Raw genomic sequence first — 12,279 nt, 5'->3', positions numbered from 1 at the left:
TCTCTGTCTGTCGGAGCCTGCATCTCCCACCATGCCTCCAGGAAGGCGGCTCAGAGGCCCAAGGGCCCTGAGCCACCTTCTGTCGCACATGGCTTCCCAACCAGCACACACCTGTCTCTCCGTGCTTCCATCTTTCATCACTCAAAATGGCCATAGTAACTTCTTCAGAGCTTTGCTGTAAGCACTGAATGGCATGAAACACTTAACTGGCCTAGAGCCTAGCCAAAGGAGGCACTCAGTAAGTAGTAGCTGTTCCGATCAGAACCCTCATGTTACAACACCGTGGAATTAAGTACATGGCCTGCAGAGTCAGACCCCCTCGATTCCGGTGCAGGTGTGATCAGCTAGTCAAGCTGCATAGCAATGGCAAAGTGACCTAACCTCTCTGGGCTTAACGTCATAGCTATAAAATGAGGATAAAATAATCCTTACTCTGTAGTATGGGTGTGAAAATAAGTCACAAACTGTGTGAAAGCCTTAGCTCAGTGCTTGGCACATAATAAATGATCCATAAACAGTAGTTGTTACTGTTGACATTGTTGTGGCTGATGTGCTCTGGCTACAGTGGCAGGAAGACAGGAGTGGAAAGAGCTTTGAGGCTGATGAGACCGGGTTCAAAGATGTTAGCCCCAGGCCCAGCTTTGCAACAAACTCTCAGTGAGACCTTGGATGGCTCACTTGCCCTTTCTGCTGAACCTGTATCTTCTCATTTACGAGGGCACTAATAACCCCAAACTCACAGGGCTGTCTGTGTGACCGAGCTAGAACCATTATGCTGAGGGAGGCAGTTACTATTGCAGTATGTCCTGGTGCTGAGAGTGTGGGCCCCAGACCAGCAGTATCAGCAGCATCCGAGAACTTGGTAGAAATGCAAATTCTCCGGCTCCATCCCAGACCTACTGAGTCAGACACCCTAAGGGTGGGGCCCCGCAGTCTGTATTTTAACCAGCTTTCCAGGTGATTCCGATGTGCCCAAAGATGAAAACCGTGGCTGTAATGAATACATGGAGTCTTGTACAGAAAGAGTGCTCAGGCTTGTGTGTGGAAGGACAGAGCAAATTGGCAGGCTATGGCAGGCTGGCCGGCACATCCCCGGACCTTCACCCAGCTACATCATTGCGTCATTGGGTCTACCCTTGTCCATGAGTTTCTATTCCATTTCTTCCAACAAGGTTTTAGAGCAAGGCTGACCAATGATTAGGCCATGTGTGAATGAGTGGATGAATGAGTGTATGGGCTGCGTTATTGGTGGGAGGAAAAACACAGGCGCCCCACAGAGCAGCAAAGTGAATGGACGACAGCTGGTTCTCAGCAGCATCCACAGCCTGAGTTCAGGGAGTGTGGTGAGGACTGGAGGTGACCGGGAACAGAGGAACAGGTGGCAGAGAGCCTTGTTTACAAGCCAGGAGTGCCTCTCTGTTCTGTAGACTATACAGGTGCTCATAGGGAGCTTGGCAAAAGACCGTAATAGGGTTGGGACCAGGCTCCAGAAAGATTAAACCAGGAAGGTGTGGTCTCCCTGGAGGTCTCAGAGCTGCCTGGTTCTAAGGAACCGACCCGACCCCAGATTCCACTCTGGGCTCTGCCATTTCTGAGCGGAGGGACCTTGGGGAAGGAGCTTTGTCTCTCCAGGCCTTGGTTCCCTCACACATAAAAGGTACAATAGCACCTCCCTCACCTCCCTAGTTCTGAGGTTGCTCTAGTCCAAGCATGAGTCAAACCTGCAACTTGACTGAATTTATTAGTTTAATTTATTAACTTAGATACAGATATGCTTAAAATTATATTATATAAAATAATATAACTTAGAAGTAAATTCTTTTTTAAAAATATTTTATTTATTTATTCATGATAGAGAGAAAGGCAGAGAGAGACACAGGCAGAGGGAGAAGAAGGCTCCATGCAGGGAGCCCAATGTGGGACTCGATCCTGGGTCTCCAGGATCACGCCCTGAGCCGAAGGCAGATGCTCAACTGCTGAGCCATCCAAGCATCCATCCCAGAAGTAAATTCAAATGGTTTTTAAAAATAAAGTAAAACTGTTTTTTCCTACTCTTTACCAGCTGCATCCAGTAACCATAATAAACATCTAAAACTAGCATGAATGAGGTCCTTTCATGCTGGTAAGACTTATTGAAACAGCATCTTGTTTAAAACAAACTAATATATTCAAAATAACGCAAGCTTCTGGAAGACATGGATATATACCATTTCTTCTTTTCTGAGGGGAAGTGCGTGGCCTCTCCACAGTGCCCAGCAGCTGTCGTGAGTCCAGATAACACCATGCGGATTGCTTACTGCCCTCCGTGCTTCGGGATTACCTCATTTCAGTCTCATTGCAACCCCAGGAGGCACACACAAGAATTCATCCCATTTTGCAGATGGGGAAACTGAGGCTTTCAGACTCATAAAGCTTGCTAACAAGATTAGACTCAGTCCTTACTTCAGAACCAGGCTCATAGCAGTAATCCCATGTACCTTCTAAGCACACAAATAATGCAGAATTACTGGCAGTAATTATTATATTATTTTCCCCCCACATGCAACTTACAGGATTTGAACTCCATAGGGGTGCTCAGCTGGGATGCCAACAGCAAAAAATGTGGCTGGCTGTCGTCTTCTCCCAGCCATCAGCAAATAGGATGGCCACCCAGTCCTGGTGGTATCCAGGTGGCCGTGTCCTCAACAGAGGGAGGTCCCCCCCACAGGATGGGCCTTCTGACATGCGCTCTCTGGGATCCCGTGTTTCTTCCTGATGCACATCACCACTTGTTTCTTTCCTTCTCAGTTTAGGAGATAAGAGCAAGTAATTGTCTTTTATAGACACTGTAATGAAGCCTGTCATCACACAAAAGAAGTTTGCTAATAAAATAAATCAAAGCAGCAATGAAAATGAATGGGGAGCAAGCTTTTACAATTAGATTTGTACTTGTCTGGTGGCATGGTGCTTCCATGAGAAGTGAGAAGGCTGTTCTGCAAGGGAGAGAGGCACTCAGAAACGAGCTGACAGGAGGTATTTGCAGACTCCCTGTGGTAGAGCAACACGGCACCCAGAGCAGGCAACTGCGTCCCCAGTGCATGTGGAGGCTGGCAAGGGGCTGGCCAGGGAGGGAGGGATGGAAGCCCACAGCAGAGAGGGGTGGCAGACACGTCATGTCGGTGGTCTGTGTGTGTCCCCATCCAAATATGAGGGGGTCCCAGCCAAACAGGGTCTGGCTGCTGCTGGCTGCAGTTCCCCCCTTCTCTTTGCCGCCAGCTGCACTCTCCTGCCAGGGTGTTACCTGGGGGAAAGGAGAGCACCGTGGGGCAGTCAGGCTGCAAGTGGTACCCCCTGACTGTGCCAACCTCACCTGGCCCTGGCATTCTCCTCATCAGTTGCAGGTTCCACCACCAAGTTAGAAAAGTGACTTTATCTTTCTGAGCCTCAATTTCTCCATTTTGGAAATCAAGCCATAGGATGAAAACCCTGATGGTATTGGGCAAAGGGGCAAATGCTGTATAATTTTTAAGGTGGTGGTATTTCTCCAGAAATGACTAACATAATCAAGTCTGTTACAGCCAGGCATCAAGCTAAGTGCTTTTCACGAGTTGTCTCATGCCATGACAGCAGCCTGGCAAGGCAGTAGTGACCGGTTATGCCCAGGTCACAGATGAGGAGGCTGTGGCTCCCCAGGTAAATGCCTGGTACCAGGCCACACAGCTGCACAAGGTGGGGTCAGGAGTGGGAGGCCCTGTGCCATGGCCGCCCTAGATCTTGAGTGGCTGCTGCCTCAACTATGAAGGAGGGTGGGAGGGGGCCCTAACAGTACACAGATGGGTGCAGAGCCATGAGCAGAACCACCGGACCTAGGATCAAGACCACCTCTGGCCACACCCCAGCCCAGGGTGAGTCACAGCACCATTCTGTGCCTCCAGCTCTTGTCGTGTTCCTGGAGGGAGAGTCCCCTCCAGTCTCGGGATCCTGCCAGATAACCAGCAAGCACCATGGGGGTGCTGACCACTGTGGAAGATGCTAGAGGGACTTGAGAAGTGGGAAGTGGGATGTGCTCTACACTGGGCCCTTTTCAGACTGTTCAGGTGCTCCCAGAGGACTTGAGATTTGGCAGCAGCTTTAGCTGAACAGGTATCCCTGTGTCTGAAGGCAGCTCCCATTCCGAGTCAGCTGTCAGTGGCAGGAAGGCTGAGGAGCAAACCCCATCATCCCAAACCAGGACTCCTTCTGAGCTCTGGATGTCTCGGGCATCTCAAACCTCTCAGCAAATCAAGGGCATCCTGGTCCCTCAGGAACCTTCAGGCTGATGGCCAGCATAGTCAAGGCCAAAGAAACCAGAGGTCACAGCAAAGAGAAGGATTTGGAGATTGATCATTGTCTGCATAAAGGAAGATTTCCTGCCGGGCAGGGCTGGAGACGCATCCTCGTTAGCTAATGCAAGTTTAATATGGAGTCAGGGGAGCTGGACGCCAGCCTAGTCAACTGCCCAGGAGGTGGTCAAAAATAGAGCAGGGTAAGGTGTCCCCACCTGCTCAGCACCACTCTGCCTCCCGAAAGACAGGGGCGGCCCAGCAATGAGCTGGGCAATATCCGCCAGACAAAAGCATCACTTCCACATCAGTCATTTCATATAAAGGAAGAGTTATTGTTATGGGATGCTGGCGCCTGATCAATATCTCCTGCTTTGAAAATAAACTTCTTGGCTTGGCCTTGACATTAATCTACCATCAGGAGCCCATTATCTCAAGACCAATGTTCTGTTCTATTGACTTGCTCAATTTTTTTTTCTCCCCCAAGATCAGACTATAATTGCATTTCTCCAAGCAGCACTTCCACTAATTGCAGCCACATGCATGCATATCCCCTTGCAGGAAGCCTGGGATGCAGTACATCCGGGGTGGGTTGGAGGCAGGGCCTGGCACAGAGTAATGAGGGACTGAGGACACTCAGGTGAGTGAGGTGGAAAAGCAGCCCTTCTAGAGCCTGTGAATTAATTAAGACATGAAGCCAGATCCCCAATATCCCACTGAGCTGTTCAAGCTGGAAAATACTCTTTTGCACAGAATCAGGGCTGTCAATGTTCCCACTCTTACTCCTCATTCATAAACAAAGGAACATGGTAATAAGATTAATAATAATGTCCTGAGGGGCACCTGGGTGGCTCAGTCAGTTGAACAACTGACCCTTGATATCAACTCGGGTCTTGATCTCAGGGTCATGAGTTCAAGCCCTGCAGTGGGCTCTGTACTGGCATGGAACCTATTTTAAATAAAAAGAACTATCTATCTAGATATCTATGTAGATAGATAGATATAGATAGATATAGATCTAGATATAGATCTAGATAATGTCCCAAGTACAGCTGAGTCCTACCATCACCACAGCATCCACAAAAGCAAAGCAGAACTGCTCCATCTGCAAGAGCCTTCCAGGCCTTCCTTCCCCCAAACCTGCACCCTACAGCCCATTTTCCACCCCACAGGAAGAGTCATCTTGGTAAAATAGAAATTGGATTATATTGTAACCCTCACTGAACACTTTTGGTGAAGACTCCTTCTTTGGTGAGACCCTTATGATTGTCCCTGCTCGCCTCTCTGACCTGCCCTCCCATCTCTGCTCCTGCTCCAGGCCTCAGGCTTTCTCTGTGCAGTAATTAAGCCAAACCTGTCGCTATCTCAGAGCCTTTACACTTGCTCTTCTCTCCACCTGTTCTCTCACCCCTCAGATCTTTAGGTTACTTTCACCTTCTCATTATTTAAGTCTCATATCTAATGCTCCTTTCTAAGTGAGGATTTCCCTGACCAGGGTAGATTTAACCTAACCTCTCATAGATCCATACAGTGAGTCTGTCCAGTTACCTTGCTTTGGCTTCCTTATAGCACACATCACTATCTGAAACTGCCTTTCTGCATTACTTAACTACTGCCACAGGAAGAAAATACCCCCAATATACCCTCCTAAAGCAGCAGTAAACAGTATTGAAGGGTTTGTGCAGCTGGGAGATTTGGGAATGGCTTAGCAGGACATTTCTGCTTGAGTTTGTCATGAGGTCAGAGTCAAGGCATCAGCCAGGGCCACAGTCACCTGAGGCTGGACTGGGACTGGAGGATCCCTTTCTAAGAGGCTCACTCCCATGGCTGGCATGTTGGCACTATTAGCAGGAGACCTCAGCTCCTCGCCACCAGGACTCTCCACCGAGCTGCTTGAGTGTCCTCACAGCACAGCAGCTGAGTGCCCCAGAGCAGATGGTCCCAGGGAGGAAGGTGGAAGCCACAGTGTCTCTTATGACCATCCTTTCTGCATTCTTCTGTTGGCTACATGGGTCAGTCTTTACAGGACACATTTGGGAGGAAAATGCCTAAAGGTGCAAATATCAGAAGGCAGGACTCATTGGGGGCCATCCCAGAGGCTAAGCACCATACACACCCTCCATGCGAGCAAGGGCCTTGGCAGACTTATTCACCACCACGTGTGCCCACCCAGCACAATGTTGGCATATAGCAGATACTCCGTATATATTAGATGGCTGAATGAATCACTGTGACATCACTGCTATGACTGTGTCCCAGGTCTTGTGCTAAGGAAACACTTGACGTGAGGTATCTCATCCCTGAGGCCAGCCTCATTTAATCCTCTACAGATGAGGACACTGAGCCTCAGAGAAGTACCTTGATCAAAGTCACAAACCTGGTAAGTGACTGAGCTGGGATTTGAACCCAGGACTGCTGGGGAGGCTCTGTTTAGCCTGGGTGTGATACGGTGTGGTTACAAAGAATTCCCAAATTGCCAGCAGACCAGCATGTAATCAAACTCGGGAGCTCTTTGTGATGCCAGATATGTAGGGAAACACAAATAGAAACCTCAGATTCCTGTCTACAGGGATACTAGCTGCATGGCTTAGTAAGCCATACTGCAGAGGAGTCAGGGCAGGGAGGCGGCCGCCTCTGCTTAGGGTTACCCAGCAGGAGGCTTACAGATGGCAGAGGAAACTCCAGAACTTGATGCCTCAGTCAGTAAATATAAATATAATATGTGCCATCTCTTCCCCTCTTGTCCCTGTGGCAGACATCACTAAGTGATCACCGTAGTCTTTTGCACTGAGCCCCCATTGCTGCCTTAGAATTGCAACACAGCTCTCCACGCACCTGCACTTGTTCAGAGCTCAAACTCTGGAGTCTGCTGAAGCTGGGTTTAAATTCTGGCTCCTCTGCTCACCAATTCTCTGACCTTAGACAAGCCTCTTAGCTTCTCTGAGCCTCAGCTTCTTCATCTGCAAAATGGAGCTCCATTACTACCCACTTTACAGGTTTTCTGATGAGGCTTAGATGAGGTTGTGCATGAGGAGCTTGTAGCATAGTGTTTGGCAATGCATAAGCACTCAGGGCTGTCAGCTATTTAAAACTGCTGTTGTTACTACTGTGTTTTCCTCCTCATTCTGTGAAGAGGGGTTTTAGCACAGTCCAAGCTGATGCTTTCAATGAATGCATGGAAGGAGGGGATGGTGGCCTTTGGGGGGAATGGTGAGAGGCAGAAATATCATCTTCTTTCTCCCCTCCCACCCTGCAGGTGTGGATGTGCGGGGGCCGCATGGAGGACATTCCCTGCTCCAGGGTGGGCCATATCTACAGGAAGTATGTACCCTACAAGGTCCCCGCTGGAGTCAGCCTGGCTCGGGTAAGACGGTGGCTTCCCTGGATGGGGGGGTGGAGGGGACAGGCCCATCAGCAGAACAGAGACATCCTGAGGCACTTGAGATTCTAAGCCAAGTGACTCAGGTGTGAGGATATGCGTGCCATCCACCTCCCTCCCACCAACTCTCTAGATGAAAACCAATTTAAAATAACTTCCTTAAAGCCCTGCTTCACCACTTATTAGCTGTGACCTTGAGAGGGTTACTTAACTCCTCTGAGCCTGTTTCCTCTTTTGTTTAAAGGAAGCTAATTTTTTCCAACTCTTGTCATTGCCAAGAGAATTAAGGAGATGGCACAGTTTGCCCAAGTGTGACAGACAAGATGATTTTAGGTGGCAGACATAGGAACATTTTTATTTACATGTGTTTAAATTAATGTGCATCTGGAATTAATATATATTAGGGTAGCAAACTTGTGATTTTACAGATATTATTACTTAGGATAAAGGTAAAGTAGGTGCGGGGATCCCTGGGTGGCTCAGCGGTTTGGCGCCTGCTGTTGGCCCAGGGCGTGATCCTGGAGTCCCGGGATGGAGTCCGGCATCCAGCTCCCTGCATGGAGCCTGCTTGTCCCTCTGCCTGTGTCTCTGCCCCTCTCTCTCTCTCTCTCTCTCTCTGTCTATCATGAATAAATAAATAAAATCTTTAAAAAAAAAAAAAAAAAGCTAAAGTAGGTGCAAAGTTAGACCAGGAGTGATTTAAAGAAACCTGTTAGACAAATATTAATACAGGTGGAGTGGTGTGTTGGGGAAAGCCTGAGACAAGGCACTTGAAAGTTCCTGGCAGGAGGATGGTTAACAAATGTCAGTGTCTTTCTCTTCTCCACACCCCCTCCCCCACGTTCACTGCCAAAAATTCTATGTCAAACTATTTCATTCCCTTAAAATGGTTTGTATTAATTGTTGCTTGAATTAAATTGACCACTGGCGACGCACAGAAATCCGTTAGCCAGAAGTATGTTTGGGGTTGTTTTGGCTTTTGTATTAATGATACTCCTGTAAATCTTAAATTATAAAATATTAAGTGTCTTGAGGAAAAATAAAACAAGGTGACCACAAAAGAAAAATGGGGCGGGGGGTGGGGGGGGGAAAGGCCCCTGGAATCCTAACCAGGTAACTGGCACAGCTGTGCCCCCCGATAGAGACCCTCCACCCCCACCCATAGAGCCCCCCGTGGGATCCGGTTTGGCCTCCGTCCACACAGCCTCCTCCTGCGGCTGCGACTCCCCAGGAAGGCTGGGCGCCCGGCCAGCCGCGGGTTCCCCAGGCCCCATCGCCCGTGAGAGCTGAGCTGCGGAGGCGGCAGGGGCCGCTTTGGGGTCCGCGTTGAAGAAAAAGAGAGCCCGCAGCGCCCTCTGGTGGTAGAAGCCTCCAACGACAGCCGCCCCGGCCCATCCGACGCGGGCGCGGGGGCCGGTCTAGGTTCAGCCCGAGAGGCAGGAATCCAATCGTGTTTCTTCCGAGATCTCACTGGCAAATCTAGAGAAAGATGTCAGGCAGGAAAACACCGCCAAGTGGCTCAGTAAGCCCGGGAGCGTGACACTCAGCTACTGAGAGTGGTGGGACCGTGGGGACACCCCTGACCCCTGAACAATTCCCGAAGCAGCCTTTTCTTACCTGGTCCTTTGTAAGACCCACATGGTAAAAAGAAAAAGAAGGAAAAAAAAGGCACGGTGGCCTCCTGTTTATTGAACCATAGATGAGTTCAGTGGATAACAGCTAACTGTAGTAGCACATAGAAACTTCCTGTGAGCTAGACAGCATGCAAAGCATCTTATATATTTATCTAACTTCATTCTGACAGATTTTTAATCCCCATTTGAGAGACGAGGAAAGTGAAATGTGGGGACATTAACCAACTGGAATTGAAACCCCACTTAGGTCTGACGGGTGCCTGGCATAGAGCAAATTGTTCCTTAAACAGTGACTGCTGTTGTTAGCATTAATGCCAGCATCTGTTAACAAGACTGGGAAGTTTATTTCAGTGTCTTCTTTGAATTCTGTGTTTAAGCATTTTAACTTTTTTCACCTGTCTGTATCATATCAGTCTCCTGGTGACTTAAAGCCAGTTAACAATCTGAGGGGCCCCCATGTAGGTTTGCAGGACCACAAAGTGCCTGAATCAAGGTCCCCTGAATTTTTACCATAGCCTCTAACCACCTTCAGTGAGTTGCAGATCATAATGTAAATGTTTGCTTCTTGTTTTAACAGCCAGGCCCTTCTAAAGCATTATCTCCTAGCAGAACATGTTGATAGATTTGAGGGAAGGTCATCTAAAAGCCCTAAAAGAGCCATATAAAGAGAGAAACCACAGCCCTACTAAAGATTCTGCAAGGACAGCCAGCCAGAGAGCAGTGAAGCAGCAATTCAGGAAGGATGAGCTAACCAGCAGCCTGCCTGCCTCAAGAACAACTGGCCAGTCTTAGTTTGTTTACTACATTTGCTAAAATCCTTCTTGTCTCTCCCCCTGGGAAAGCAGTCTCAGGGAAGGGAGTAACAGAAACCCACTCAAATTTGCAAAAAAAAAAGTGAACTCGTATTCTAAGAATCTGGGCAAACTTCTGTAATGCAAGCACAAGAAGAACAAAGGGACTTGACAAGAATGGGACCCAGAACTAGCAAGGTGTCAGGAGCAGGGATGAGGGAAGTATGCAGCCTCCTAAAACCCCAGGGTCCTTTGTGTAACTCTAGCAAGGGGAGATATAATAGAAATGTAAAATCCTCTACTTTGGTCTAAACAGTCAACTGTACAAAAGTTCAAGATCTGGAAGAGATGGCTTGTTAAGGCATATCTAGAAAATGTTCACTAAAATAATAATTTAAAGATCAATTAAAATCAAAGTATTATGTGATTTGATCCTTTTATAATATCACCAGTGAATTTGGGCACCTCTCCTTGGTCAGATTGGCCACATTAGCCTTTGGTTGGAGAGAAAACTATAGCAATTCCTCATCATCCCTGTGGTATGAGCAAATTAGTGTGCCAAAGGACTTGGGTGGGCATGTTGGAAAAAGGAGAGTCTTCAGATATGCAGGCCTCTTTAGGCGTTCAGCTTCCTCGGAGCACAGTTTTAAATTAAGCCCAGCCTTTCTTGTGCAGGGGCTGGGCAGGTATAACACTGTTCCTGAATTGTTTTCTAACCCACTGTCTCAACCTCTTCAGCACTCAGAAAGAATGAGGCACTGGCAAGGAAATTTCATAGCTTCCTAATCCCAAAGTCAGAGTCAGCAAAATGGAGTTGGTGAATTTTGTCTTTGGCGTGGGGCCCCCCTCCCGATGGCTTCTTTCCCTGTCGCTCATGGGTCAGCAAACTGTTTTTGTGTGGCCTATGAGCTAAGAATGGTTTTTACTTGTTTAAATGTAAAATGAGAATGAAAGCTGACTATTTAGTCATATGTGAAAATCAAATTTCAGTGTCCATAAAGTTTTATGGGATACAACCACACCCATTCATTTACATAACGTGTAGGGCTCCTTTATAGCTTCTTCAGAATTGAAACCATATAGTCCACAAAGCCTAAAGTATTTACAGTCTGGCCTTTTACAGAAAACACTTGTCGACCCCTGCCTTACCTTCTGCTTCTGGAGCAGTCATTTACACTGAGGTATGAATGACTGATTCAGCTTAAAACCCTAACTCCCTTTTGCCCTTCAGAAGAAAAGTTGGATTTAGTAGGGGGGTGGGGGGTAACCTTTATGATAGATAAAGCCTGGAGAGCTGAGTGTTGAGTTGCATGGCAGATTTCTGACAACAGCCAGGGATTGGAGGAAGATACTTTGGAGCAGATAATTTCACCTGAACCTTGCAGCTACGCTCTTCCAGAACCAGCTGTCTGTGATTCTCAGCAGGTGGTATATACAACTACACGTGGAATGAGGAGCTAGGAGCCCCTAGTTACACGGAAAAGTTCACTTTTCCTCTATCTCCGTATCTGCTCACAAACAGGTTGTTTTCCTGCCTGCTGCCTCTATTCACCAATAATGTAGTTGTCCTTTTTGTTCTTTTTTCTCGGAGGATCCTTGTGTTGTATAATAGAAGTAGGAGCAACCTTTGCCCCTCACAGGATTATTTAAAATTCCAGGGATCCCTGGGTGGCTCAGCGGTTTGGCGCCTGCCTTTGGCCCAGGGCGCGATCCTGGAGACCTGGGATCGAATCCCACATCGGGCTCCCTGTGCATGGAGCCTGCTTCTCCCTCTGCGTGTATCTCTGCCTCTCTCTCTCGCTCTCTCTCTCTGTGACTATCATAAGTAAATAAATAAATAAATAAAATTCCAGCTGCTGCAACCTTTGGGTTGCAAATTATAATTTGTTCTCACCAGGCAACTTGGTCAGCACCCAGTAGAAAATGAGAGGAACCCATCTCAAATTGGCATAAGCCGAAAGGGAATTTACTGACTTCGGTGAACGCAAAGCCCCCGGGTAGTAGTGCTCACTTGGGGCATGGCTGGGTTCAGGTACTAAAAGGAGGAATGTGTTGCTCGTCCGGCCCTCTGCCCTGCTGCATGGGCTCCGCGTTAGCAGCCCCGGCCTCCCGACCTCTGGGCCTCCGGGCCTCCGGGCCTCCGGGCCCACCCAGCAGATCTACCCAGCAACCGA

At 48.2% G+C, this 12,279-nt stretch overlaps 1 protein-coding gene across 13 annotated transcripts in view; it reads left to right on the top strand.

Moving 5' to 3' along the window:
- The window catches only part of GALNT10 (polypeptide N-acetylgalactosaminyltransferase 10), a 216,131-nt gene that overhangs the window by 188,553 nt on the left and 15,299 nt on the right, over window positions 1–12,279 (top strand). For all 13 annotated transcript variants that reach the window (XR_013378346.1, XR_013378345.1, XR_013378341.1 and 10 more), the window contains exon 8: window positions 7,558–7,665. Coding sequence is in view for 2 of the 13 variants with exons in the window: in XM_077895782.1 (XP_077751908.1) it covers window positions 7,558–7,665 (108 nt within the window). In the remaining 11 variants the exon portion in view is untranslated. The remainder of the gene's footprint in view (window positions 1–7,557; window positions 7,666–12,279) is intronic.

This window comes from Canis aureus, chromosome 4 (assembly GCF_053574225.1).
Source record: "Canis aureus isolate CA01 chromosome 4, VMU_Caureus_v.1.0, whole genome shotgun sequence".
NCBI lineage: Eukaryota > Metazoa > Chordata > Mammalia > Carnivora > Canidae > Canis > Canis aureus.
The sequence above is the reverse complement of the archived record's forward strand: the minus strand, read 5'-3'. Positions and strand labels throughout refer to the sequence as shown.